At 41.2% G+C, this 23791-nt stretch overlaps 1 protein-coding gene across 4 annotated transcripts in view; it reads right to left on the bottom strand.

Annotated features, from left to right (window-relative positions):
* ATP8B4 (ATPase phospholipid transporting 8B4 (putative)) overlaps nucleotides 1–23791 on the bottom strand; it is a 352146-nt gene that overhangs the window by 23360 nt on the left and 304995 nt on the right. For all 4 annotated transcript variants that reach the window (XM_068275401.1, XM_068275402.1, XM_068275404.1 and 1 more), the window contains exons 18-22: nucleotides 22974–23089; nucleotides 16798–16962; nucleotides 14748–14859; nucleotides 8340–8445; nucleotides 8085–8232 (exon numbers count right to left, since the gene is read on the bottom strand). In XM_068275401.1, coding sequence (XP_068131502.1) covers nucleotides 8085–8232; nucleotides 8340–8445; nucleotides 14748–14859; nucleotides 16798–16962; nucleotides 22974–23089 — 647 coding nt within the window. The remainder of the gene's footprint in view (nucleotides 1–8084; nucleotides 8233–8339; nucleotides 8446–14747; nucleotides 14860–16797; nucleotides 16963–22973; nucleotides 23090–23791) is intronic.

Here is a 23791-nt window from a genome sequence, read left to right as displayed (position 1 = left end):
AAGACTTCCTTTATCTATTTCACTCTTCTGATGAACAATATGTAAACAGAAAATAAAATATCCCCAAGTTCTTAATTTTTTTTATAATTAAGGTGCATTTCCAATCACAGAAATAGGACATATCTATCTGATGCACAGAATCATACCTGACCTGCATTGTTTTTTCTTGGGCCTCAGTTTGGCGTGAGTATTCTAGACTCACCTCTGAGGGGCCCATTTATAAATCAGAGGACTCTGATTTACAAACACTGTATATTGTGGCGCAAAAGACTATTTTTTAACCCAGGAAAATCTTCTCAAAATTGGGGGGTCGTTTTATACGCCAGGTGTTGTCTTATAGGGCGGGTGCTAAAACTTCCGAGCCAAACTGGAGAATCTGCAATTGCCGCATACAGTGGGGGGAGCTCAAAAACGTCTACGGCCGCATCCCCACCGTATGTAGCGACTGTATGAAAGCAGCAAGGGCAGTGCTGTATAAGTGTGGTAGAAGAAAATCCACTCACCAGGATTTGTGGAAAGAAGTGACTTAAAGGGAACCTAAACTGAGAGTGATAGGTTTCCTTTTAATCAATACCAGTTGCCTGGCAGTCCTGATCCCTTTGGCTGAAGTAGTGTCTGAATCACAGCGCAGTGCACAATTTCTCGAAGACCTTGCCTCCTGGCTCCCTCACATCCTCTCCTCTGACCTCCCCACCATCATCCTTGGGAATTTCAATATTCCCATCGATGAAGCCCAGAGCTCCGCTGTGACCCGGCTACTCACCATTGCCAACTCACTTGGACTAGTACAACACGCCAACACCCCCACTCACACTGCAGGTCACACTCTCGACCTTATATTCACTAAATCCACCACCATTGCAGACCTTGACATCGCACCCTTTCCACCCTCAGACCATCACCTTCTCACCTTCAACCTTCTCACGGAAGGCACCTCCAAATTACCCACCCACCCGGTCGATGGCAGCGAGACCTACGCAAGCTCAACCCTAGTGTCCTTGCTGACCCCCTCCATGCCCTCTCCTCCACTCTCCCCACCCTAAACTGTCCTAATCTTGCTGCAGCTCAGTATCGCCAAAATCTCTCATCAGCCCTAGAGAAAGCCGCTCCACCAATATTTTGCCGCAACCGACCCCCTAACCCCCAGCCCTGGCGCACTACCCATACTCGCAACCTCCAGAGGAAAACGCGCGCCACTGAACGGAAATGGAGAAAAACTAGACTTAACCAGGATTTCCTACAGTGCAAGACCAACCTGCTGCAGTTCCACACTGCCCTTGCTCATGCGAAGCAGGAATACTTTACCAAAGCTCATCGGAGCACAAGCTTCCAACCCCCGGCGTCTTTTTGCCACTTTCAACTTCCTGCTTAAACCCACCCCCCACCCTCCGTTTCCTCCCTCTCTGCCACAGATTTAGCCACCCACTTCACCAACAAAATTGTCTCCATCCGCCAGGAAATATCCAAACTCCAATCTTCACCTCCCACCCCCTCCCAACCAGCTCCTCCTCCACCCTATCCTCCCCTCACATCCTTCACTCCTACTACCACCGAGGAAGTCAACCACCTACTGCAGACTTCCCGTACCACTAATTCCCCCCTTGACCCCATCCCTTCTGATTTACTCCAGCCTCACTTCCATGGAATTGGTCCCCGTCCTCACTACCCTGTTCAACCTCTCCCTATCCACAGGCACCTTCCCCTCAGACTTCAAGCAGGCCACTATACTACCCCTGCTCAAGAAACCCTCCCTCGACCCCTCGCAATCCTCCAACTACCGTCCTATCTCCCTCCTCCCCTTTGCATCAAAACTCCTTGAGCGTCTGGTTCACAAACGCCTGACCCAGTACCTCAATGCCAACTCACTGCTAGACCCACTGCAATCTGGATTTCGGCCTGCCCACTCAACCGAAACCGCTCTCACCAAAGTGGTCAACGACCTTGTCTTAGCTAAAGCTGAAGGCAAATACTCCATTCTCCTCCTCCTTGACCTTTCAGCAGCTTTTGACACAGTAGATCATCCCCTACTCCTCCAGTCCCTCCAGTCCTTGGGCATTCAGGATCTCGCCCTGTCCTGGCTTTCATCCTACCTCTCCAACCGCTCCTTCACAACCGCCTTCAATGAGTCCTCGTCCACCCCCAACCACCTCTCAGTGGGAGTCCCCCAAGGTTTGGTCCTTGGCCCCCTACTGTTCACCCTATACACATCCTGCATTGGCAAGGTTATCTCCTCCATGGGTTTTAACTATCATCTGTATGCAATTGACACCCAGATCTACCTCCACACCCCTGACATATCCACCACTACCATAGACAAGGTCTCCTCCTGCCTATCAGCCATCTCCTCCTGGATGTCCGCTAGGTTCCTGAAACTAAATGTAGACAAAACGGAATTTATGATATTCCCACCCCGGCCATCCACAAACCTCCCAGATGTGCATGTCATTGTTAACCACACTACCATTCGCCCTACCTCTCAAGCCCGCTGTCTGGGTGTACCCCTGGACTCCGCACTCTCCTTCACTTCCCACATCCAAAACCTCACAAAGTCCTGCAACTTCCAACTTCGTAAACTCTGTAAGATTCACCCTTTCCTGACCTCTGCCACCACCAAACTCCTCATTGATGCCCTCATAATTTCCTGCCTTGACTACTGCAATGCCCTGCTGTCTGGTCTCCCTATGACCCAAACAGCCCCACTGCAGTCCATCATGAATGCAGCAGCCAGAATTATCCACTGCTCCCATCGCTCCACCACGGCAGATCCCCTCCTAGAATCCCTCCACTGGCTTCCTATCCAGTCCAGAATCAGATTCAAGATACTGTGTCTGACCTACAAATCTGTCCACAAAACCGTTCCAACCTACATTTCCAATCTTACTCAGAGGTACACACCTAGCCGCTCACTCCGCTCTTCCAATGAACTTCGCCTAACCGCCCCCCGCATCACCCAGTCCCATGCACGCCTCCAGGACTTCTCAAGAGCTGCTCCAACACTATGGAACTCCCTACCTCCACCCATTAGGGCAGCCCCCTCCTTCAACATCTTCAAGAAAGCCCTAAAAACTCACATTTTCACTCTGGCCTACTACCCCTCACAAGTGCTCTAAACCTACAGCTGAACTCTGGTCCCCTACCGTTTCGTGTCCTTACCTTTCCCTCTAGATTGTAAGCCTTTGGGCAGGGTCCTCCTCCTTTTGTGTCCTACCTGATCATGCACCTCCATTACTGTAAACCCATGCTATGCATCTGAGTGAACCTAACTTGCCTAATCTCCATGCTCCATCCAGTGAGTGACTAAGCATTACCTTGTACTCATACTGTGCTGTGTGATCTGGTTTTCTTGTATTCCTGTATTGTCATTTTGCTGTATGTGACCTCTAAATATTGTCTGTAACCTAAATTAATGTTCAGCACTGCGTAATATGTTGGCGCTTTATAAATACAATAAATAAATAAATAATCACACACCTGAAACAAGCATGCAGCTAATCCAGTCTGACTTCAGTCAGAGCACCTGATCTGCATGCTTGTTCAGCGGCTGTGGCTAAAAGTATTGGAAACACAGGATCAGCAGGAGAGTCAGCCAACTGGTATTACTTTAAAAGGAAAAATCCATATCCTTCTCAGTTTAGGTTCCCTTTAACGCGTTCCCGATGATGAGGTGAGGGGGCACCTCACTGACAAGGTGTAAGTAAACAGTGGAGCAAGCTGCAGGCATCCGGGACACCCAGGGTATGGAAAAAAAGATAGAGAGCAGTGCTGTGCCCAGGAAAACATGCCTCTTTCACCTGTCTGGCCTGCCCTTGTATCCTATTTCTGTACCTCCTTCTCTGCCTCTCAGATCTCACTCCTGAGGACTGCAGTGAAGCGGCACAGGCATGCTTGTGCGAGATCTGAGAGGCAAAGAAGGAGGTAATAGTATACAAGGGCAGGCCAGACAGGTTAAAGAGGCATGTTTGCGCTACCGCTCTGATAGTCTTGGAGACAGGGATAGCTGACCAATCCAAGAAGGCTTTGTATACAACAACCAGCCAATCGCCGGTAAGGTACATCGCTTGCCATGATTGGCTGGTTGTTGTATACTGGGTTCCACATACAGTACAGTACCTGTTTATACAGTATAGCACCAGTACATACAGTACAGTATACAAATGTCCAAGAGTCAAGAGGGGTAGTCTTATAGGGTGAGTATATCCCAAAATGTATATATTAACTGGAAAGTTGGGGGTCAGCTGCAATGTCACCTCCCTGAGCTGTGATAAAACTGCATTTTTTCTGTAATCAGCCGCAGAGTTTTTTTTATTCCATGTAAGTCTGTCTTGTATGCCCACACTGCTCCTCTCTAAAACTACAATTATAAGGACCACTACTATGAAAAATTGTAGAATGTATTTATACATAGAAGATGTACATTTGTCCAAGAGTAAAACGAACTATAAATTACTTTTTCCCCATGTTGCTGTCATTTATAGCAGGTAGTAAAATATGACAGCTCTGAGAGGTTTAGGGCTATTATCAGCTTCAGTTGTGTAACACTGTACAGTGAAATGGTGCCATCAATGTTGAGGAAATGTTCATTATGTATTTTCTTCTGACACTAATAATTTGTTTTTTTTATAAGATGCAGTCGTATAGAAACAAATGATGTATTAATTATTAAATGTTGCTCTGACCAGGAAAAAAATAGTGATATAGCTTAGCCAGTGTATCTTAGTTTTGAATGATTCATCTGTATTATTACTGCTTCTAGATCACAAATGGTGGCCACCTGGATCAATAATGTTGTTACTGGAGATAAACCCCCTCCCCTTTAACATATTTTACCTCATTATGTATATTTCTTGTTTATGCTCATGTGTTTTGAATTGCTTTTATTGTACTTTATACATCTGTACAGTAGATGCATAGGTTTGGTCAAATGGGTGATTGACACAGTTTTACCATAGTACTATTGTTCTACTCTTACTGCTTCGTAATTAACTAGATTTTAACTCTAATACTAATCTAAAGCTGAACTCTAACTACCCCTAACATTCACAAGATTTTCTACTGGGACATAGAGTCCTGATAGCTACTGTGAGCATAATGCACTTGAAGATGGTTTTGCTGCTTTAAGCTGACAGACATAAGGTGCGTGTACTAGTCTAGTCATTGTGAGATGTGGAAATTAATGGAATATGATTTGGTGCAAAAGAAAGCTATGTAAACCATTATATCGTAGTGAGTGGGCAAAAAGGGTCCAAAAAGTAAATCAAAACTTAACTTTGAAGGGTGGTGCAGACTTCTAAAACCAGAAGATACGGTGCAGGCTGCACCATCCAAAGCTATAAATAAACACTGCTCTCTTTAACTGTGGGAATAAAAATGTGACCAAAAACAATGAGTGGAATAAAAGTGCATATTGTGCTATTTAAGCTCATTTGCAGTTCAACAAGACTGACTTTTGTTGGTCTCTAGAGCGGAGTTCCTCTCTGTGGAACATTTTATCATCGTTTGGACTGTTAGGTCAAACATAACAATGAAGTGAAATGCCTGATTACAGCAGTTCTGTTCACCGTCCCATGTTCCAATATTAGTACAAGAAACACATTCTCTAATCAAAACAAATTTCTTTGGCAAGACAACAAGGTCTTAATTTACTGGAATCCCACTGGAGAGATTTTAACTGCAGTGCACTGGATATCAGGACTCGTATTAAATACTTTTAAGGTCAGTTTGTGCTCTTAAATTCACAAATAATGACAGAAAGTATCCTTATGGAGCTGCAAAGCATATAAACTTTCCAATATCAGTGTGCAAAGACATTTTATCACAGACAATTAATGTTAGTTGGCTATGAGATAACCCAAATAAATTAAAACTAAGCTTATGATGCAACCACTGAAATAGGGAAAAGCTGCATGCAAATGACTATTTTGTACATAAAATAGTCACGTAATCTAGCCATGGTGTAAGAAGTATGTCTGATGGCTGCATCCATGTGTTCCTACATGTGTTGTGTCCGTGAGGTAAATGTGAGCAATATAAACTGAACATATAATAAAGAATCATCAGAGGATACCTTTAGTAACATCTGCATGACAAAACAATCCTTAGGAAAAGTATATGTATGAAAATTACTACTGTTACTAAGGGCTGGTTCAGTCAGACAAATGTAGCAGCATTCATCTCAATGCATTTACCATTGTCAATGATTGTGCGAATGTAGATTGAAACTCCCGAGAGCCTGCATGTAGCGTGTAGCGGTGGCTGCATTTGGCAGCCGAGAGTTCCCCTATAGGGCTCAAAACAAGATGTTTGAATGGAAACTGATGTGAACTGATGCCAAAGGCTTTTCTGCTCAGTTGCAGAAAACCGTGTAGCATCAGCTTAACGCACTGCATGAAGAAGGCGATCTGAACCAGCCCCAAAAGTCTCCAGAGAAAGTCTCTCAGTGTCACAATAAACTTAGTACCTTTTGACCTTCCAATGTTGCCTATTGATCATTTAAAGCCCAGCTCATCCTCCCAGATTTTCTCCTCAGTAAAGAAAATCAAGAGAAACCCCTAAGGTTTATTGCGAACATGCATCAGCATAGACAGCACAGAAAACAGCAATAGGATACCAACCTTCCTCAGAGACTGATACAGTGGATTGGTGCCTTATTTGCTTTTCTGTTTATGGTAATCTCTGTAAATTTCTATCACATGCTATGTGCTTAACTACTTTCATACAAGATTAGATGAGGGTTGAGAAAGAAAAAAAAAAGATGGGATAGGGGACTCAAAGGACACTAAGGCAGGAAGATGTTACGTAAATTTGGGCGCGACACCTACCATTACATTTGGGAATAACCATAGGCGCCCATTATACACTCGGCTATAACTGTAAATCTGGGCGCGATAACATTTAGGACATTTTGTGAGAAAACAATAGTATGAGTCCATATATACCTACTGTATATAACATTATATGATTTTTTTTTAATGGGTCGATTTTTTTCCTTTTTACTTTGGTATAATATGTTTTAATGAAACTATGTTGTTTATGGAAATATGCTGGCACAATTTCTGGATCCTTCATTTATTATAAATCTATACCTTTTATTCCATTAAAACTGTCCACCTTAGCCATCACAGCGGAGTCTTCTTTAACCACTTAATGACAAGCTGACTTATAAAACCGTTCTGCTAAAGCCTCTTAATGGCTCCAGGATGTTTTTATAAGTCAGACAGTGCTACTGCCGCTGTGCGCGTCCCTGCATGTGCATTCCCATGCACAAGCACGTGAAAATAGTGAAAAAAAACACCATAGAAAAAATACACCTTTATTTCCAAATACTATATTGTCACCATACTTTGTACTAGGGACATAATTAAAATCTTGTGATAACCAGAACAAATAGGCAGATAAAATGTGTGGGTTTTATGCACAGTAGCAGTGTTTATATTAAAACTATAGGGGATGAAACTGGAGAAATAGTGTATTTTTTCATTTTTCCCTTTAAAATGCATAGAAAATAAAGTAATTACTGAGAACAAATATCAACCCCAAAAAGCCCAATTGGTGGTGAAAAAAAACAAGATCTAGATCATTTCATTGTGATTAGTAGTGATTAAGCTATTGGCAAATTAAAGGGATGAGCACTGAAAGGTTAAAATCGCTCTTGTCCATTAGGGTAACAACCCCTTTGGGGCGAAGTGGTTAAAATATATGTGTGGAAATCTATTTTTGGGCTTCTAACTCTCAGGCAGGAGTCACACTTCCTAAAATTGTATATGTTTGAAGGCATGTGAAAAAACATGCGCAATTGCAATTATTCAAGTCAACGGATCATTCAGGAATCAGAAATTATTATTTGTTGCATGCATTTTAAAATCTGCTTTTTTTCCCACACGGCTTGTGTTTCCCCAATTAAAATGTACTTAGATGCAATACAGAAAATAGCAAATTGATGCAGAAAATCACGGATGGAAAAACCCAATCACAGAGTACTGGAAAACCTAAAATTGCATGTAAAATCATGGGAGCAAGTGTGACCCCTACCACAGCGAAAGAGAACCACCTATTAGATCATCATTTACAACAAAGAGAACACTAACCAGACTATGTCCGTTTATCACTAAGGCATATTCTCCAGTAACAGTCTCCTCATATACAGAATCGAGCTTTGTTTCACTCATTTTCTCAGAAAATTGGTGGCCGTTGTAAAGGTGCACACTTTGCCCAAATGTTGTTTCTTTGGCTTTCCTGAAGGAAAGAAAGACAAGGTAGAAAGTCAGCTAACTAATAAATGTCACACAACTTTAGTAAATGTCACACAAATCATAAAAGATGTAGAAAAGACTAAATGGTACCTCAGTTCTTCTCGCACCTCTGTTACTGTGCGTCCAGATACGATAAAAATATCATTCATGTCATCTGTGAGCATGTGGCAAGAGTAACCAATGTTCATAGCAGTTTCTAGGGGGAAAACAGAAATCTTATGAATTAGCACTTGCTGTTTTTGACTACAATACAATAGTGAAAACACAAAAGGCCCATACACACGTCCGTTTTTTTGCGAACGACGGGTCGTTTGAATGACCCGTCGTTCAGTCGTTCGCCTGCTAAATCGGGCGTGTGTACAGACTGTCGTTCACGTGATAAGAGTGAGTTTGAGCGATCTGCCGGGCGGATCGCTCAAACTCACTCTTATCACGCGAACGACAGTCTGTACACACGCCCGATTAAGCGGGCGAACGACTGAACGACGGGTCGTTCAAACGACCCGTCGTTCGCAAAAAACGGACGTGTGTATGGGCCTTTAGAGCTGGGATCCACTAGCAATCACAATCTCCAGCGCTCAGCCTGGTGCTATTTATTAAACATTTTAACAAGCGTTTTTCCTAGGATTTTTGTAGGAATTCACGATTTGCATCATTCCTTCAATTGCAATTGCTCAGAAAGTGCTAAAGGAAGTGTGTTTGTGTTCAATTACAAATCACATGTGCCTTGGTGGCTGAGAATGTGGAAGGGAGATGTGCAAAGAGCACCATTCTATAGGAGCACAGGGGAATGACAGACAACAGAGTATAGCAAATCAGGAACAATCATTTAGTCAAGAAAAATCTAAAGAGTTTACTTAGCTTAAAGTGTAATAAGTGACATGTGGCATGATGAGACAGACCCGTGTATGTACAGTAGCAAGCATATTAATAACTAGGCTATGTTCCTTTTTTTTTTTTCTGTCTTAAAGCGACTCTGTAACAACATTTTCAGCCTTATTTCTTCTATCCTGTAAGTTCCTATACCTGTTCTATTGTGGTCTGGATTACTGCAGCCTTTCCTAGTTGCACAGTGGCCTTTGTTATATAATTTAATCTTATTTTCTCTGACGGCTGTGTCGGGCTCAGGCACTCGGGCAGGAATGTGCCTCTCTGCTCGTTATAGGCAGAAGCTATACACACCCTCTCCACACACCCCTGCAGGCTCTGTATGGGTCACAGACTGAGCTCCTCTCAGCCTATCACATGCTATGTCTTTTGTTTGTAAACACTGCCTAAAACTGGCAATTACAAGCCAGGATTGCAGCAGGGAGTGGCAGAAACAGCACAGAGGGGCACAGGAGAACATAATGAATAGAGTGGTATGCTTTTTATTGTAAGAATTTTAGAGTACAGATTCTCTTTAAAGAGTTAACATTCAGGTATATAAGTGAAAATGTATCTCCAATCCCTGACTGATAAGGAATTACAGCAGTACAATACTTTCCTGGCAGAGAATAGCTTCTGAGTGCAGGGGGTGGATTCAAAAGGTTAACAGTTTCATATATTTTAGCTCTCTGAGACAAGGACAGACTGTGTTATTGAGCAGAGACAACATCTACTTTAAATTTTCAGACATAGCATAAAACTGTGATATCAAAATAGTCATTTTTAGGAGTAGGAAGATAGATACAATTGTTTAGCTCATCAGTTTATTTTCACTTAAAGAGGAACTTCAGCCTAAACAAACATACTGGCCTTGATTCACAAAGCCATGCTAATGCATAGCAAGGCCGCGCAATGTTACTCCTGTGAAGTTTTACACGCGCACAGGTTTACATGCGCGCACTATCAAAGCTCTTCGCATGTGCGCGCAAAGCTCTTCACACAATGCGCGCATTGTGCCACGTTAACACGTGAAGTGCTTTGTAAGCGGGCGTGTAAAACTTTGTGCAAGTAACATTGCGTGCTTTGTGAACCAAGGCCCCTGTCATTAAGTTGTGTTCATTAAAATAGATTTTCTTCTGTGCAGCTAAAAATGAGGCTTGGGTAAGAAAAACAAAGTTCTGGTGCTGTGAAACTGTTAAAGAAACACCAAGTCTTTTCAGTGCTGCTGAGTAGACATTTAGTCTGGAGGTTCACTTTAAGGTTCACTTTATATCGGGAAGGAAACTACTAAAGAGAATGATTACAGGGGGACTCTGCCTGGACTGACCATATGGTTCCTGAAGAAATTATACAATAAGTTAAAATTTGTATCAATAGTTGAGGATAAAATAACATAGACTCTAAAAGTGATGGCTCTGAAACATTACACTTTTTGAGATGTCAGCATTTTTTTCAGCTCATCATCTGCTGTAGCTTTTAAAACATTACACACTTCTAACATTACTGGCAAAGATTTATTATTAACAGATAAATTGGTCAGTCTGAACTCCTGGAAGATATTCTGCTCGCAGCATGTTACCACATCTGTTTTCCTATCTTTCTGAAAATAAATGAATTTTAAGCTACATAATATAAGATTTATTTTTTTCATTAGCTTTACCTTGAAATAATGACAGAAATACTGATATGACAGGAATCTGTATACTCACCTCAAAGTCATTTTTCTTTCCTTATAAATTCATGGCAGCACACATTTTAGTATATGCTCCACCCCTTTTACCCGATAAGACCAATAGCTAGATAAATGCGAGAGAGTGGCAGTCCCTGCTGTCTTAGTAAACATTCTGATTTACTGGAATGGATTGGTTGGGGATCTTGTGCTCTCATGGATACATTATGAATGAAAAATGACTTTTAGGTAAGCATACCATTTTCCATTTCCCTAATACTTCCATGGCAGCATACTAGTAGTAGGTATTTAAGTAGAAGTGAGAAAATAGAAGGTTGGGACCGAATATGCTGGTAAGAAAGTTACTGGTATAGTATTTTTTATTGGCATAATCTATGCATTGCAATGTGAATAGGAGAGTAACATTTTGTTACCCTATTTAACATTATTGATTTCCTCCTGGTACTACTCTGTAATGAGACGTGAATGTGTGGATGGTTAATCAGTTGGTCGCTTGGCAAAGGATGTCCTGAAGGTTGCGATGTTTCTAGTAGAGTGGTCCGAGACCTGTTCTGGTGGAGGAAAGCGTATCGCCCTGTTAGCTCCTTAGACATCTTGGACAAGCAGAGAAGATAATGGTTTTGATGATGCTGGTTCTCCTTTCCTGTACCCAGAAAGTTTGATTTGTGAAACTTGTTTAATTAATGTTAATGTAGGCCTTATTAACCAAGCCACATCCAAGGAGTGGAGGCTAAAATAATCTGTGTCCAGGAAGTGAGGCAAAGTCTAGTTTAGATTGCAATTTTATGCAAATGATACCTTTGGTATACAGTTCTAGATAGGTCTGATGACTACTGGGAAGGAGTTTAGGAATGGTTCTTGATGGCCTAAAGCCTCAAGCTTTTATACCCTTCTGGCAGAAGAGATGGTACCCAGCTTAATTTTGGAATAAGGTGCTGTGGACTGCTGAAACTAAAATTGAGTTATTTGGGCATAACAAGGGGCGTTATGCAAGGAGGAAAAACAACACAGCATTTCAAGAAAAACACCTGCTACCTACAGTAAAATAGGGTGGTGGTTCCATCATGCTGTGGGGATGTGTGGCCAATGCAGGCACTAGGAATATTGCCAAAGTTGAGGGACACATGGATTCCACTCAGTATCAGCAGATTCTGGAGACCAATGTCCAGGAATCAGTGACAAAGCTGAAGCTGCGCCGGGGCTGGATCTTTCAACAAGACAACGACCCTAAACACTTCTCAAAATCCTCTAAGGCATTCATGCAGAGAAACAAGTACAATGTTCTGGAATGGCCATCTCAATCCCCAGACCTGAATATAATTGAAAATCTGTGTTGTGAGTTAAAGAGAGCTGCCCATGCTCAGAAGCCATCAAACCTGAATGAACTAGAGATTTTTTGTAAAGAGGAATGGTCCAAAATACCTTCAGCCAGAATTCAGACTCTCATTGGAACCTAGAGGAGGCTGTAATTTCTGCAAAAGGATGATATACTAAATATTGATTACATTTCTTTTTCGTGGTGCCCAAATTTATGCACCTGCCTAATTTTGTTTATACAATTATTGCACACTTTCTGTAAATCCAATAAATTTCATTTCACTTCTCAAATATCACTGTGTGTGTCTCCTATATGATATATTTAACTGACATTTTTTATCGTAACAACCAACGATTTATACAGGAAAATCATGACGATTAACAACGTTGCCCAAACTTTCACATCCCACTGAAAGTGTTGGAAGGGATGTGGGGGGCAGAGGCACCCTTTTGCAACTTTTATGGTCATGCCCCAAATTGAAGAGGTATTGTGCAGTTTTTTTAAGGATTTGTAAGAAAGTGACTTCCCAGTGTGTCCTGTTGCAACTGACTAAAATCAGGAAATATAAGAAGACTCTGGTACCACATATGTTAAAAGCTGCAAAGAGCTCGATTCCCCTTATTAGGAAGTCCTGCACTGTACCATCTGTGGGGGATTAGTTCAAGAGAATTAATGAAATAAGCAGATTGAGGAGACCATGTTAATGAACAGAGATCAGTTCAATATGTATTATGGCATATGGGTGAGGTGGACAAATTATAAGACCTCCGAGGAGTATGACATGTTTAAACCTTAGTTGTGTACCATCGCATGTTCCAAGATATTTACCTCAATAGATACCGTTGCTTAAGACCGCCAGCTGTTTGTTTATTATTGTGTTTGTTACAAACTTTTCTATTGTTTTATTGTCACATTGATTTAAGTATACTAGTTCTCCATAGTTTCCCAGGTCTAGGCCTGGAGGTGAGATTTCAATTTGTTTTTTGAGCTATGACAAGTAACTCGCTGTGTTTACTGGAAAGCGTTTGAGGCAGTTTTCTGTGTTTTATCTGCTGTAATTTGATTTAACAATTTACTGCGTAGATGCTTTTCATGAGGGTGTCAAATATATGTTTTATATCGAATGTATAAGACTTTGTGCTTTTTCCTCAAATAAAATATGTTAAAAAATAAATAAAAGAAAATACCCAGGCAGCAGTCCTCTGCAGGGTCAAAGGAAGCCTTTGACAGAAGGTAGTGGAAGGCCCCATTTGGGAATAAAAAAATGTGTCTTTGTAGAGGATTTGATCGGCATAATGCCTTGGGGAAAATTGCTGTACAAGAGGATAACATGCCCAACTTTGGCTAGACAGGGCTGGCAAAGCTAAAATTTGCACCTTTATGGAGCAGAAGGCTAGACCTTTGCCAAGACTTTATGGGAGGAATGCTAGAATATAGTGTGGCTTTGGCAGTAAAAGATCAAATGTTTTGGCCATGAAATGTATGTATTATCCCCATTTTCTGTTGTATGTAGAAGTAAGTTCTATTGATGTAGAACCCGGCTCTCTACTTTGCGGCGCCCAAATTACTGACTGAGCGCCGCTATAGCTGTAATTCACATTATGGCCTATGGTCGCAACTAAAATTTTAGTGCCGTTATTGCCCGATTCAGGTTCCCCATCCGCTTCAGGGTCAACTTCAAGATTCTGTGCTTGGCCTACAAATCGGTGCACAGGACCTGCCCGACCTACATCTCTGATCCTGTCCACCGGCCTGTCCTCTCCGATCCTCCATTGACCTGTCCCTGTTGGCACCATGTACTTCTCACTCCCATGCACGATTGCAGGACTTCACTAGGGCTGCCCCCACTCTCTGAAACTTGCTCCCACCAGCCATCAGATTTGCCCCCACCTTTAATATCTTCAAACAAGCCCTCAAGACTCACCTCCCCCCCCCCACCCCCACACACACACATCAGTACCATATAACGTTGTGCTGGGCACCCTCTCAATAGAAACACCTATTGTGTCTCTACCCCCACCCTTTAGATTTTATAGATATGTTATATCTACAAGTTTCTGCTTAAGTAGCTTAGTTATTCATATCAACTGTAGCAAGAGACTTCTAATGGAAAGTGTGCAACATGTTGCCTATATTTCCAGAGACCTTAAAATGATCTCTTAAAGTAAAACATGCTTCTAAGTTAAGCATATTTATAGTTAAAATATGTGTTAATTTGGGCATCCCTGCTCTCTCCCTTTGTTGCCAACCTTAGCTTGATAACTAACTCTGCCTTGTCACCTGTCTGCCTCAACCTTTGCCTGAGAAGGAGTTAGACGCAAAAGGATTGTATAGAAATAAAGGAGCTGCATATCTACTAATGACAGAGAAGTGACATTGCTTTGAAAAGGATTGAGACTATATTGGCAATGTATGTTTTTATGCTGGTGAAGTGAAGTTAATGGACAGCTTAATGTGAAGTGACAGGGAATTACCAATATGGCACATTTTATGGGATGTATTATTGTAGGAATTGGCTGCTTTTTGGTGTTTATGGAAAAGCAGTTTTTTTTTACTTTAAAGCTTTTAAACTTTTCAGATACCTCCAGATCAATGCAAACACATGATGGATGTTCAGCATTACCTTGCTTGTCTCCAGTTAGGATCCACAGTTTAATGTTGGCCAGTAGAAGACTTGCAATAGTATCTGTCACGCCTTCTTGTAGTTTGTCTTCTATTGCAGTAGCGCCAAGCAGCTGTAACAAGGAAAATAATGATAGCCATGTTTAAACAAAAGTAAATGATCTGACTATAAAAAAAGAAAAAAAGAAATGGTGATTGTGCTATTAAAGTGCTGAACTGTCGCACTGTTACTTTCTTTAAAGAATTCTTAATGGTAGTTTGTTAGGGAAAGGGCATAAGATGCCACATTTATCAAGGATCTGAACCATTGCCATCTTCTGTGTGATTTTATACATTCCCTTTCACAAACTCATATACCTGGATAAACCACCCTTTATTACTGAATGCCTCTGTATTGTCCTTAAAGTGTAACTGTCGGGCATAAAATCAAAAATCAATTTTTTATTTTTATCTGGTAAACAAGTAATAAGGATGCTAACCATGCAATCCAAAAGTTAAAATCTCTATTACTTTTCTTGTAAATGATCATTCCCCAGTTTACCTGACTCTTATTTGGTACGTTGCCACACAAAGGAAGTTGCACGGCATGCTGGGTTGTCATTTTTTGCTTCCTTATTTCCCCTCAGACTTCACTAACATACAGAAGCAAAAAAGGACAACCCAGCATGCCCTGCAACTTCCTTTTTGCGGCAATGTACCAAATAAGAGTCAGGAAAACTGGGGAATGATCATTTATAAACAAGAAAAGTAATAGAGATTTTACCTTTTGGATTGCCTGATTAGCATCCTTATTACTTGTTCACCAGATAAAAATAAAGAATTGATTTTTGATTTTATGCCCGACAGTTACACTTGAACAACTATTGTGGGCTTGCTAATATGACATTACATCACTGGCCCACCATACTTATGACCCACCTAGTAGCCTATACCTTACATCAGGGATGTTGAGCTCCAGTTCTCAGGGGTCGACATCCTCACCCATTTTTGGCACAGCTCAAATTAAATGATGGGACTTAATTAAATTAAATGTGGTTCATCAAGTAGAACACAGTCCAGTTCTCAGTCCATACTAAACACCTGCATGGATATGGTCCTTGAGGACTGGAGTTTGACAACTGTGCTTTACAAACTCAGCCATTAACTGCTGTAACTGTAAGGAGCATTATAGCTTAGGACAGGCATGGAAAAACTTGGCCCTCCAGCTGTTACGGAACTATAAGTCCCACAATGTATTTGCCTTTATGAGTCATGACTGTGGCTGTCAGATTCCTGCAATGCATTGTGGGACTTGTAGTTCCGTAACAGCTGGAGGGCCGAGTTTGCCCATGACTGGCGTAGGATGAACCCTTATGTTGTTGTCTTGTTCAGATAGTACAGTCAATCCTCATAAACAGAACTGACTGCTGTTTGTGCTACCCTCACCTTCAGGGCACCCACAGAGCTCTACATTTATAGTACACAGGTAACAAGCCACATAAAACTGGCTTGTAGGCCAGGGTGGGGCTGATGGAAAAGGGCTAAACAAACCACATTTAGGAATGTATTTCCTAACAATTGTGAACAAAAGCTTAAAGAACCACTACCTCAACACATTTTAATAAAAGGTACATTTGTTCCAGAGTAACATGTACAATAAATTTATGTTTTCCTATGTTGCTGTCACTTACAGTAGGCAGTCACATTTTGACAGATCTGATAGGTTTTGGACTAGTCCATCTCCTCATGTGGTTTTCTTTAGTTTCAAAAACAGGAGAAAAGTAGTTTATAGTGCATTTTACTCTGGGAGAAAATTACTTCTTATACATGTGTATCTTAAACGTTACAATTCTTTGTGATAGTGGTCCTTTAAAAGTGTAAAGATCTGTTCATAACATCAACTGCACATTTGATATCCATTATTTCAGTTTACTTCATCCCACAAAACCAAAATATCCGTAAACAGCTTTATCCTTCCTGAACTCTTACACTCTGGTTTTAGATTTCTGCACATTATCTTTCAACAAATGGCTTAAACTAGAGGTCTTATGTGTAATTCAACTGGAACATACCATCATATCACTCTCTATTTGTTCATAAACAGCTGCAAGACGTTCTTCTCTGTTATCCAGAGCAGTGCTGGCCTCATGATGGAGCTTCAGCCACGACTTAAAGTCCTCTTCACTAAGGTCTCTGTACGCCAAAGCCAATGTCCGCAGGCCTTCACCTGCAAACTCCTGAAGAAATAACATTGAATTTCGTAAGTATAAGAAAAATGGGTGGATGTAAGTACACTCTTGATTGAAATGTTGACATTTTAAACACAAAGACAACAATATTAACTGCTTTGCAGGCAGAGAAAAGTGTTGCCTTTAACAATTGTTATTTATAAGTCATTAATATATGGAAAGTTATGGTCCATTCCAGACAGATAGGAGTCAATGGTGCGGCAAGGTTCCTGGATTCCATGTACATGTACTTCAAGTCCCAGGAAACACAGCACAATATCTTCCTTGTAATAATATTGTGAGGTCCATTAAACTATATTCAAACAGAAATAGTTAAGTTTTGAAATATCACTTTTTGGTCAAATTAATCTTCTGTAGCTAAAAATACTTATGTGACCTGAAGCAGTCACTATTTGGCTCAGAATCACCATGCTTCTCACTCAGACTTCAAGAGGATAAGGCATACAGACAGTTCTTGGAGAAGATTGCAGTCTGAGCTCTGAAGTCTATACTAAAGGACATGGCTACTGAAGGGGCACTAAACCTAGTACTTTAAAGGGAACACAAGGTGAGAGACATAGGGAGGTTGCCATATTTATTTCCTTTTGCCTGGCTGTCTTGCTGATCCACTGCCTCTAACTCTTTTTAATCATAGCCCTGAACAAGCACGCAGATCAGATGTTTCTGACAAAAATCTGACAAGATTAGCTGCATGATTGTTTCAGGCACATTACTTTACAAAATCAATCCTGTTATCGAGGGGGAGCAGATTGGACAAGTTAGAAATAATTGCTTTGACCCATTGATCTGATGGGAAGTTGCACTGTGTGTACCTTAGCATCCTTTATAATAAAACCCATGTCTCTGCGTCCTGTCCCTGTGTGTGTGTGTCCCTGATTCCAGACCTGACAGTTTGCTTTCTAAGCACCTCATTGCATTGTGGGAAATAACAGCTTTTTTCAACTGCCAAGCAAGCAACATCTCCCTGAGGGCCCGTTTCCACTATCACGAATTTGCATGCGGTGCCCGCATGCGAATTCGCATAGCCAGTGCAAGTGGATGGGACTGTTTCCACTTGTGCGTTTTCCTGCACGTTTTTCTGTGCAGAAAAAATCTGCAGGGTAGGGCCCTCAGAATTCGCCTGCGTGTGGAATGCAGGCGAATCGCACGCAATGTATTTAATAGGGAAATCGCATGCGTTTTCCCCATGTGCTTTTTGCCGCGATTTCGCATAGGTACCCATGTTAATTCACACAGGCAGTAACATGGTTAAAATCGCATCACCCTTACCTATGCGAAATCGCGGCAAAAAACGCATGCGGAATCGCACCCGCATGCGATTTTCCTGCGGTGATTCGCCGGCGATTCCGCAACGCTATAGTGGAAACGGGCCCTCAGTGCATATACTTCTGACAGTGGTGGGAGACGGGTGAGCAGGACGTATCGGTATGCCGGGTTTTAGCGGCCGTGGCCTAGCACCTGTTTTTTAACGGGCGGGCCTTTTTACTAGTTACATATAAAAGCAGTTGCCTAGTAATGATATCACATTGGTGTCAAGGCTACATTGTTCTGTATTCAGGGTTCAAGCAATAGTATTTGGTCAATACTATTGATATACTTTGACTATATCAAAGTATATCAACCCTGTTGCATAGACTTTGATGTTTAATTGTAAAGACAAAACCTCTTAAAAGATTAGTGAACCTATAAATGTGTTAAACCAACTGTCGAATCAAATCAGCCCCTCAAAGAGTTCTCCCATCCCTTCTTATCATTGACCCCTGTGGCTAGGGTCCAATGCGGTGCACTCCCTCCTCCCCCTGTATGTTTGTCAGCATGCAGACAGCTTATGCTGGTGTGTGCGCATGGTGCACATGGACACATAATGTTAGCTCCCTTGTGCGATTGGTAAGATGCACTGTCTTTCCCAGGAGAGGAAGTTAGGATGTGTGCTCCTAATCCATTGATAGGTTTGATGCAATGAATGTGTTTGCATGTCTGCACTATGCATGGGTACTTCTACGCAGTATAGGTGACTAAGCATAAGAATGCATTCTTCTGTGAACTAAAACCCTGGCTTTTAATTTAGCTGTAGGGATAACAGTTGTGCCTGGATGAGTAAATCTGTGAATGCATTTGTTTGAACATTTGCATGTGAGAGTGCGAAGGGTTAATTGATTTTTCCCTGGATACCTAACTGCTGATATTAGGACTGACCACTGCATTCTGTAGACCAAAGCCTTGTTATCAGATCCCAATTGATTTGCAAATAAACACATGATACGGATTGCACAGATCTACCATGGGCATCAGTAGGCTGGTTATGCAAGGTACAGGGAGAGGCAGCAGGGCTGTTTCGGTTGCATGTAATTCATGTCCAAAGCAAGTTAATCCCTCCCTCTCATAGGTAATGTTCATGGTGTAGTCATCTAACAACTCAAGTTATTGTCACCAGTATAGTACTGTACCCTAATCAAACACCTCACATAGGACAAGTGCCGCCAAAATATCCTCTCTATAAAAAGTACCACCAATTATTCCACTTTTTTAGCAAGTGCCATCATAATACCACTTCTTATTGCAAGTAGATGCTTAACCTAGCTTAGTTCCTGGCCGTAGAAACTACGTCCAGGAACCATGCGCGCTACCGCGGCCGATGGTTCGTTAGCCAGGTAATCAGTGAATCGGGCTATGGTGCCCGATCACTGATTCCTCTACCCCACTGAAAAAGCGACAGCTTCTCTCGGAAGCTGCACTTTTTCTGGCTGTTGCTTCCCTTATGCGTCTCTCTAAGCGTATGTTACGCTTAGAGTGACGTCATGTAAACAAACTCATGGCCGCCATCTTGTGACCAAAAAGTAAAACTACAACTAAAAGTAAGAAAAAATAAAATTCAAACACACATTTACATTATAAATCTCTTGTTTACATCCCACCCTCCCAAAACTACCCAAATAAATGTTTAATATAAAAAAACAAAAAACATTACAATAAAAAAAAACATGTACGGTAAATATTTACCTAAGGGTCTAAACTTTTTAAATATCAATGTAAAGATGAAATATTTCTATATTTTTTTTTATTTTAAACTTGTAAATAGTGATAGATGCAAAACGGAAAAAATGCACCTTTATTTCCAAATAAAATATTGTCGCCATACATTGTGATAGGGACATAATTTTAACGTTTGGGGAAAGGCTGCGCGTCCCTAAACACATGTTGCAATTGAATGGTTAATCGCACAGGCATACACCGCCTCTGTCAGACTGAAAAATGCATGCCCTGCATCCTAGACAAGTGCTAACATTTATTAAACTAGGAGGAACTTTAGCTTCCAATATGGTTTGCATGCAAAGTATATTATACTAGACACTTGCGCCACGGTAAGGCAAACCTCCGGGCAAGTGACCTAACCTAAATTTAAAACCGTGGGAGCAGCTAAGCAAAAAAAATGTGTAACTTACATTTTGTGGAACAGCGAGGAGAACGCCAGCGCATACCACTAAGGCTGCATCTGAAATGACCACCAGCTCAGTGTGAAGCACCTAAATAGATTTTCAGCACACTTTGCATTCAATTCAGATGCAAATCATATGCAAATCTGCTACTACTTATTATGCAAACAGGAAACTCAGGAGGAGGGGCTGGGAGCAGCTAACCTGACAGTTACATAGTTACAAAGTTGAAAAAAGTTGGGGGGAAAGGCTGCGCGTCTCTAAACACATGTTGCAATTGAATGGTTAATCGCACAGGCATACACCGCCTCTGTCAGACTGAAAAATGCATGCCCTGCATCCTAGACAAGTGCTAACATTTATTAAACTAGGAGGAACTTTAGCTTCCAATATGGTTTGCATGCAAAGTATATTATACTAGACACTTGCGCCACGGTGAGGTAAATGTCCGGGCAAGTGACCTAACCTAAATTTAAAACTTTGGGAGTAGCTAAGCAAAAAAAATGTGTAACTTACATTTTGTGGAACAGCGAGGAGAACGCCAGCGCATACCACTAAGGCTGCATCTGAAATGACCACAAGCTCAGCGTGAAGCACCTAAATAGATTTTCTGCACACTTAGTGGTATGCGCTGGCGTTCTCCTCGCTGTTCCACATAATTTTAACGGTGTAATAACTGGGACATGTGGGCAAATACAATACGTGAGTTTTAATTATGAAGGCATGTATTATTTTAAAACTATAATGGCTGAAAACTGAGAAATAATGACTTTTTTCAGTTTTTTTCTTATTCTTCCTGTTTCTTATTCTTATTTTTTTCTTATTCTTCCTGTTAAAATGCATTTACAGTAAAGTGGCTCTTAGCAAAATGTACCCCCCAAAGAAAGCCTAATTGGTGGCGGAAAAAAACAAGATATAGATCAGTTCATTGTGATAAGTAGTGATAAAGTTATAGGCTAATCAATGGGAGGTGAACATTGCTCAAGTGAAAACGACGGAACACGAATGGGTTAATTCACCACTATAACAAGTGGTGTCATACTTCTCCCCTCATAATAGGCATAATTGTAATGCAACTACTATAACATGCAAGTGTAGCTATACACTTTTCCCTACGAGTTAATGTATTATGTCCCTCTATAACAAATTCTGTCACAATGCCCCCACCACGACAAAGACAGCCTTTATTTAAGGGTCCATTTACGCACCACGCATCGCACCAGATTTGAAAAGTCAAACTGTGCGTCATAGCCACTGCACGACTCAAGAAAGAAGAAAATAATCAAGACACTTCTGGTGCACTTCCGGAATTACCACAGTACTGCACTGCAGTTCTGCGATACCCGGAGCACTTCCATCGCATCGTATCACACCGCAGGCAGTATGTCATGTTTCACTGAATTTATCACAGGTGGCAATATCTTTACTGCTGGCAAGGTGCATCATTGTGGAATGTATGTTTGTTGTGTGTTGTGAGCAGAAACAACATCTGGTCTCCCAGATTTCTCAGGGGCAGAAGGGTGCATAACTAAATAACCTAAGAAAAAACATCACTGTGAGGGTGGGGTTACATACCAATATACAGTATATTTATTTATTTATATATAGCGCCGACATATTACATAGCGATGTACAGAGTATATTGTTGTCACTAACTGTCCTTTAGAGGGGCTCACAATCTAGTCTCTAACATAGTCATATGTGTATGGATATATGTATTGTATTGTATAGTGCACGTATCATAGTCTAAGGCCAATTTAGGGGAAACCAATTAACGTATCTGTATATTTTTGGGATGTGGGAGGAAACCAGAGTGCCCGGAGGAAACCCACACAGACACGGGGAGAACACACAAACTCCTTACAGATGTTGACCTGGCTGAGGTTCGAACCTGGGACCCAGCGCTACAAGGTGAGAGCTCTAACCACCATGCCACCGTGCTGCCCTATATAGTGTATAGCAATATGTAGATATAGGAAATGTTTCTGATGCTGAAACCAGGATAGTTCATGTAAAATTGGGTATCCTGAATAAGTGAGTACTTCTTCTATATGTCGTTGTGGTTATTTCTTTAAAAGGTAAGGTCCTCTCAAGGTACATTGGAGTGTTTTAACAATCAAACTTTGAAGCAAAACTTAAAAGTTTCCAGACACCGTAGCTGTGGACATTAGATTCAATAAAACCTTTGAACCTAACATAAACATCTTTTGTGATCTAGCAGGCGGGAGTGCAGGGTGTCTGTGGGCTGGCTGTAGCAGAGCATGTTCCGGTTACAACATTTCAAAGTGCAGTTGTGCAGTACAAAGCTAGCAATTGGTATCAACATGATCACTATTAGTTCAGATTCCTGCTGGCGATGCTTGGAAATGTAATTAATATGAAGTGGGCAAAGTGGTTAATAATGTAAATTATTGATATCAGGAAGAGATCAATCGATTCTGTTCTAATCCAAAGTGCATTGTGTACAGCCAGATTTTCTCATTATAACGCCACATGAGATGAAGTTAGAACATACAGTACATATAAGCTGATACATATCTTGCAAGCTAATGCAGAAATACTCACATTGAGATGATCTGAAGTGATGTACATTAATTCTTCACTACTAACATGAAGCCTCTCAAACAAGATAGTGTCTGCTCCTTTACAGTAGAGTTTAATCTGTCCTTCCGGATTTCGTACTGTGAGAAAAAAGCCACTGAATTAGCAAAGACAAATGATGAGCATATGTGACACTGACATAAGTATCCAATAACATGATTTACCACAGCAGTTACATGTTTGTCAAATACAACTTGTATATTGGCAATGCAACACAAACATAACTCACCCTCAGATGTAAGAATCCCCTCCTCTAATCCACTAACAAAGTCAATCTGTCAAGTGAATCAGTGAAGGCTTTTCAGATGGTGCTGACAGACTAGCTTTTTGTCCTATGGCTTAAAGGATACCTCAACTGAAATGTGACATAATGAGATAGACATGTGTATGTACAGTGCCTAGCACACAGATAACTATGCTGTGTTCCTTTTTTTCTTTCTCTGCCTGAAAGAGTTAAATATCAGGTATGTAAGTGGCTGACTCAGTCCTGACTCAGACAGGAAGTGACTACAGTGTGACCCTCACTGATAAGAAATTCCAACTATAAAACACTTTCCTAGCAGAAAATGGCTTCTGAGAGCAAGAAAGAGGTAAAAGAGGGGAATTTCTTATCAGTGAGGGTCACACTGTAGTCACTTCCTGTCTGAGTCAGGACTGAGTCAGCCACTTACATACCTGATATTTAACGCTTTCAGGCAGAGAAAGAAAAAAAGGAACACAGCATAGTTATCTGTGTGCTAGGCACAGTACATACACATGTCTATCTCATTATGTCACATTTC

The sequence above is a fragment of the Hyperolius riggenbachi genome, chromosome 3 (genome assembly GCF_040937935.1).
Source record: "Hyperolius riggenbachi isolate aHypRig1 chromosome 3, aHypRig1.pri, whole genome shotgun sequence".
NCBI classification, from domain to species: Eukaryota; Metazoa; Chordata; class Amphibia; order Anura; family Hyperoliidae; genus Hyperolius; species Hyperolius riggenbachi.
The sequence above is the reverse complement of the archived record's forward strand: the minus strand, read 5'-3'. Positions and strand labels throughout refer to the sequence as shown.